We start from the raw sequence: 6,845 nt of genomic DNA, 5'->3' as shown, positions 1-6,845 counted from the left end.
CACCAGTTAATTTACTTTAATTCAAAGTTTTTTTTTCTCCAATGTTTACACAAAAATAAATAAAACAAACTGACTTGAAGAAATATTAAATAAATTTATCTTTTTGTCGCTAAATTTGACTCAGTTTGGGTTGAAGTTATAAGAAGGTGATTGGTGTCTGGTTGTTGTTCCCAAGCTGAAGACAATCATTATGGCAGAGTTGTCCATTGACTTATTGATCAGCTGGCATGGTTTGTTCTGGGTAATTAAGCTGCGAGTGCTGCTGGGAATCGATTGGTAAAAGTTTAAAAGAGAGGAAACAGGTCAGAATGAACACATCAGAGTCCTTTCTGCTGGGCAATACAGGATGASATCTTTTCACACATGTTTACTGGTAAATGACAAGAATTTATTTTTTAAAAACCATAATAAACACAACCCAGATAACCGTAAGGATTATAGGTCTCAAGTCTAGTTTGATTTATTTTATGTTCTGAACCTTATAAAAGCCCTCTGCCCCTTTTTTTTCTTTATTAAAAATAAAATTTAAAGAAGTGATTTTCTGTTTTTTTTATACCATTGTTGGAAAAAAGTGAAAGTGAAACATTACGGTGACATAAAATTAGCAGCATAATTCAGAATCATTCACACATTTTATTTATAGCCATCTGATTAAATTCTCATTCTCATTTGAAAATTTAATGTTGTCAATTAAAAGTCATAATTTAGATAAYTGCCTATAGCTAAATTATGTTGGATGCAAATAAATGCGTGAATTAGCTCAACTCAGTGCAAATTTTTGTGTTTAAAACAAACAAAAAAAACATAGGAAAGATTAGTTTTTAGGAAACCTATTGTGATTTCTGGTTTTCTTGGTGAGACAAAATGGTGGGTCTCCACATGAACATGTAAAATACATGTAGAACCCCCAAAATGGCTGCAGGTTCTTTGACCAATCATGGGCTGAATTGTCCCGAAACCGTAGCCTATCAGTGACTGGAAACACCACAGAGCAGGGAATCCTGGTTGAGCGCTGATAGGTTGTTTGATTTCTCACCCGGGGGCCTGATTGGCCACAGAGGTGTGCGAGAACAGTTACCAGGCTAAACGGCAGAGTTGTTGCGTTTGTGGACCCCCACCCCAACGGCGTGCCGCCTCAGCCAATCAGCAAAAGCCCCAGCACGGGGTTTTGGTGTTACTCAGTGCGCTAAGGCATGGCATCGGTGTTTGCTTTGCACCATAGACTCAAGAATGGCACACAGGCACACAATCCCCCCACCACCCGACCTCGTGTAATTCGAACCCGCCGCCGTTTCACCTGTCAGCTGTGAATGTGTCGGGGAGCTTCACGGTCCCCCGAAACTTCCTCCTTCTGGGCGTATTGAGATGTTTGTTTCAAAGRTGCCGTGGCTCCATTGAGCCTCAGCTCACTTCACGCCAGCACTTAAAATAGACACGCCACACAGAGTTTCATGGTCCTCGGTGGTGACGAGTTGTTTTTGCGGACGCACCCCACCTCCCTCGCCCAGCCATGATTAGCTTCTCCCGCGTGCATTCAGGTGTGAGCGTGTGCACGGCGCTGAGGGAGGTGGTCATTGTTTGCTGACAATTGGAGGGTTTCTGCCACCCCACTCCCTCCTTCCTCACTTTCTCTATTCTCGAGGCAAACTGACGGTATGAGGTGTGGCGGATTGGAGGTGAGAGCCATGGCGCTGGCCAGAAATTCACTAATGCGTCCTCCAAACTTACTGGGCTCTCCCCACTCACAGACCATGCCCCCAACGTAATCAGAAAGTCGACCAGCTGACGGTGRCAACTGGAATGTGGAGAGAGATTGATGAAAAAGCAAACACAAGCAGCTTTTTTCGAAAATGTCCAATCAGAGTGCAGGAGACATTGTTATTTTTTTTTCTTTTAAAAAACCTCCACATCTCTCTTTATCTCCCGCCTCAATTAGTATTCAGCGTGTTTAATAACCAGGTCACTTTCTTTCAGTGTGAAGCCTCTGAAAGATGTTCCGCTCTGAGAAAAGTTTTTTTTCCCCGCCCAAAGCTCCGCTTCTAAATTGCACCTTATTTGTAATGTGCCTTTATAGTGTGTAATTTCAGCTGCTGAAATCATTCAAAGCTGAGCTCCTTTGGCAGACAGGAGAATGGAGGGAACTAAATGAGTGGATATTCTAGCCGAATGGAACCGTGAGAGTCATTCCAGGTTAATTAAATCCCAGCTTTGAGTCGGGAATGAACACAAAAAGAAAGACCTTTCTCTTTGTCTCCTGTACAATCAGTTGGATCAGTTTTCTACATTTCAAGCTGAGATTTGAAGCGTGCATTTGTTCATAAACGCACTTGAATGTGACATTACTGGATCCACAACGCCACCACTGCCATTGTTCGGATCGCCTCGTTTGAAGGTGCTCAGTGCAAAATCAAAAAATTTGAAATCAAATTAAAAAAAAATTAAGTAGATGAAGTGGTGCAGTTTGAAAGAGTTTATGCCAGTAGTTTTGCAGATATATTTGCATGCACATGTAAATTGAAGGTACAGTCTCAGTATAAACAAAGAATGGACAGATTCTGCCGTAAACCAGGGGGGAAGCTTGAGTCATGTGATTGACCTACATTAGGCTGGTTGTAGTTCGTGTAGAGAAACATGACAGAATCTGTCAAACGTAGAGTCTTGTGCAAGAGGTCTAGGTGGAAATATAAGAGTGAATTTGCTGCTAAATGTGAAAGAAAAGAGAAAGAGCAAGTAAGACAAGTGTCCAGATCAAATACTGGGGATCAAGCAAGGCAGTGCAGCGCCATAAAGAGACAGTTTGGTAGTTAAACATGGGTTCTTTTGCAAAACTTTTTCTAGACCTATAAATTTACTGTTTCAACCTAACATATATTTTCATTTGTATACTTATAGAAATCTGAATTAGATTTTAGATCTGGTCTGAAAAATATGACATAATGACATTGTGTCCAAGCCCGAATCCAACCCGACTAATTGCTTCTAATCAGAGGCTCGAGCCCGAAGTAAACCTGACATGTTTTAATTACTGTATTTATGCAGGTTTAATGTGATCCCCATCTTTTGAGCATAAAAAAGCCTAAAACGTCTAATCCTCATAATGCTGTCTCTAATTTCATGCAGACTAAAGCTTTTTCAGCACTTGCGGGGACACAAAGGCAGAGCAGCAGAGCGAGCTTCATGACGTTAAAAATGGAAAAGGGAGAAATGACTACAATTTGTGACAATATTTAAGTTATAGGCTGATGCGAGAAAATGTTTACATTCTTTGTGGTTAACAAAAAAAAAACAGTAAGAAATTACTCCTGTTTGATGTGGTTCCCCAAGTGTATGGATGATTGTTGGGGTAAATATTTTATACATGCATTAATACAGTAAGAATTTAGTGCTTTTGTTTCTAGACCGCTATAGTTTTTTTTAACAAATCAAATAAGAGTGGAGCACAGCAGGCCATGAGGCGTGCATTAGTTGTTCTTTCTTTCTTTCTTTCTTTCTTTCTTTCTTTCTTTCTTTCTTTCTTTCTTTCTTTCTTTCTTTCTTTCTTAACTGCACAAGTAGGGTTCAAATGAAGATGTCATTTCAAAACCTCACTTACAGAAGTGGACATTTTCATCAGTGCTGTTTATGATTTTTTAAACCAGATTCTAATTTGCTTTGCTTATTACATTAACTCCAGCTCATTCTATGTTACGATTGGTGGTGAATCACCACTTTTTTGCAAACGCTGACATAAATTTATCAGAACCAGTCAACATTTTATAAAAATAGAATAAAATGTGATGTTGTCAAGTGATTTATGAAGTTTCTTGTAACATAAGTTTTTTTTTAATCCTCAGTAGAAACCCACTGCTGCTTGTTGTTGACCACTGTGTGCATTCAGCACCATTACACATGAGAAATTGTTCTGTCATTGTAACATATATTATATTGTATATTACATAATGTATATTTGAAAAGTTCATTCATTCAAATTCACTAAATGAAGAAATGAATTATGAAAATACATTGTTTCAAAAAATGCCCTTTCTCAGCTGCACAAACACACAGACACAGCTGCACAAACACACAGACACACTGAGGTCATGGTCCTGTGGTCCATGTTTCAGGTGGACTTTGGGTTCCCAGTAAGATGCAAAAGCTAGCATCTACAGTTAACAAAATGAGCATCGCGTGAAGTGATACAGAGTAGCTTCGTAGTGAATGTGTCTGGTCAGCCTGTCCATTCGCCAAGTCTGTCTTTTATTGGAAAACTGTGGCTCATCAAGGAGGCAAATCAGATAAGACTGTTGAGTAGCTGAATTCCTGTTTTCAGCACAAGTGGACACAGATGAGATACTTCTTGCAAAGTTGCAGCAATTAGTATTTTCACTTTCAAAATAATTAAAGGGTTTAATTAAAAAGAAAGGGCTTGGCCACTCTCCCAGACATTTTCTCCCCATTTTCCTAATTTCCGAACTACAGTGAGCCTGGGAGTGGCCGGTAAACATTGGGCTTCATGCAAGAACCGTTCGTATGCACAGATTTGTTCTTAAGTTGTGCGTACGAGTGATTTAGGAGAATTTGTGGCATTCACCAATGTTTTCGTANAGATAGATAGATAGATAGATAGATAGATAGATAGATAGATAGATAGATAGATAGATAGATAGATAGATAGATAGATAGATAGATAGATAGATACCGCCACATGCATCTTCATATTAGGCTACATATGTCTGTTTGTGTACAAACTAATACTGTATCAGAATGTTATATATTTATACTTCCCATTCAACCACAATTAAATTCACTCTATCTAGGAGGCACAATTTATGTGGATAGTATTTTTTTACAATAACGAGCTGGAATAAAAACAAGCAAAAATGAAATAAAAGTAACAACTTTCTACTTCTTGCCTTTTTAAAAAATCTAAGGAGTAGAAAGTACAGATAATTGTGTGAAAATGTAAGCAGTAGAAGTAAAAAGTTGGCTGAAAAATAATTACTCAAGTAAAGTACAAGTACCCAAAATTTCTACTTAAGTACAGTAAAGAAGTATTTGTACTTAGTTACTTTACAACTCTGATTAAAAACAYGCTACTGATGCCAGACACAACCATCAACCATATAGTTTCGTCCTGAACCCAGCCCAAATTAGGGTCGGACTACAAATCTAAACTCTAACCTGAGTGTAAATGTGGACYAACACATCAGAATTGTTGGACTTCTCGACCTCACAAGGCTCTACCATGGATGAAGACATGTTGACCTAGTTTTTTTATCACTTTGGCTGTTTCCATTGGTAAACAAACACATGTAGCATCTGGATACAGATTGTGTTTACAAATTTTTAAGTTAATGACATCTTTACCAATTATTACTTTATAGAACTATTATTTATTTATTTATTTTTTTGACCAGCCTTAATGATATTTTAATGAGTAACTTGAAGCATGATTAAACTAGAGTTAAGTTTCAGATTAGCTTGTGAAAAAACATTTGCTTTTGTTCCTAATCTAAAATATTCTGTTATATTGTGACTCCTCCCCCAGCATGGATTTTCTGCCTCTGTTTCACGCAGACTGTGCATTTTTTCTTTCCAAAGGAAGTGTTTACAGTGGCTCGGCGATCTGCTCCACTACAGACGACTGTATGGAAGGTGTCTCTCCCTGTAATCACGATTTTCCACGTTTGGGTTTTGCTGTGAGGAGTTACTGAAGCCTCTCGGCGCGCTCTTTTTTTTTTTTTTTTTACCGTCGTTCTCGATAGGAGATTAACAAAGCGTCAGGATTGGGTCTCCCTCCCTGAGCTGCAGAATACGTTTGCCAGCCTCCCGCTGCTTTCCACTCTCAGCATCCCCTCATGGTGCCTCATTAAGATGCAGACAAACAAGCCCCTCCGACCCGATGCTACAGTAAGGCCAGGCTTAACGTGGCGCYGCCGTGCCGAAAAATTCACCGCGCACCGTGGCCTTCAGCAGGACGCGGCGTGTTCTTTCAGAATGTGTCGTCCTGGCTTTTCTGGTTTATTTTTGTTTTCATAGAGGAAGACCAGCATGTGTGTGTGTATGTGATTATATATGTGTGTTTGTGTGGTGATGGGTGCTTTTTTGTTGTTTTGAGAGCATGTAAGGAGAGGATGGTGGGATTAGGGGATAACATCTGAAGGTCAGCTCTACATTGAGTAGGGCTTAAGTGAGAGGCCAAAGATTTTATTATGAAGAACACATTGACCGACTCTGTTTTCATCTCTTTTAGATGCTTTTAAACTCCAGTGCAAATTTGCCAAAATTACAGACATTTAGAAAAGTGTATTCTCTCATAGTTATCTAGTTTTAGTTTCTTTGGTAGTTCTGCGACACACTTGGTGTGCTTTGTGTCTAACATTCCTCTGCACAGTACTGGATAATGATGTTTTTTACACCTCCTTGTTCCTGTTCACATTTTGCTTTCTGCTGATATGTGTCGACAACAACGTGCATCTTCTCTTTTATTTAATGAACTTTTTTTTCTTTATGAAAAAAAAGAAAGAAAACAAAAAAAAAAAACTGACCAGAATGGTGTTCCACACTTCGTGCACTTGTGTTAGTCGTGTCACRTTGTCCATGCACAGATCTGTATGTTTTGTATCTCTGGAAGAAAGCGAAACGTTCTAAACCCAACCTGTGGCATTGTCTGTTTCTTTTTCTTGTTCTACAGAGATGTTGAAGGAGTTGAACCAGCAGCGCAGAGCGAAAGAGTTTACAGACCTGAAAATTATTGTTGAAGGCAAAGAGTTTGAAGTCCACCAAAATGTTCTAGCTTCCTGCAGCTTGTATTTCAAGGACCTGGTGAAAAGGTTTGCCTTTCCTCCCTCCCTCCCTCCCTCCCT

At 39.2% G+C, this 6,845-nt stretch overlaps 1 protein-coding gene across 1 annotated transcript in view; it reads left to right on the top strand.

The window, feature by feature from the left end:
• The window catches only part of klhl29 (kelch like family member 29), a gene marked incomplete at its 3' end in the record, with an annotated part of 392,046 nt that overhangs the window by 230,234 nt on the left and 154,967 nt on the right, over nucleotides 1-6,845 (top strand). Inside the window, 1 exon segment of the mRNA XM_014020080.1 lies at nucleotides 6,674-6,812. Coding sequence (XP_013875534.1) covers nucleotides 6,674-6,812 — 139 coding nt within the window.

The sequence above is a fragment of the Austrofundulus limnaeus genome, unplaced genomic scaffold, assembly GCF_001266775.1.
Source record: "Austrofundulus limnaeus strain Quisiro unplaced genomic scaffold, Austrofundulus_limnaeus-1.0 Scaffold239, whole genome shotgun sequence".
Lineage (NCBI taxonomy): Eukaryota > Metazoa > Chordata > Actinopteri > Cyprinodontiformes > Rivulidae > Austrofundulus > Austrofundulus limnaeus.
Note: the sequence above shows the minus strand (reverse complement) of the source record. Positions and strands in the feature narration are given on the sequence as shown.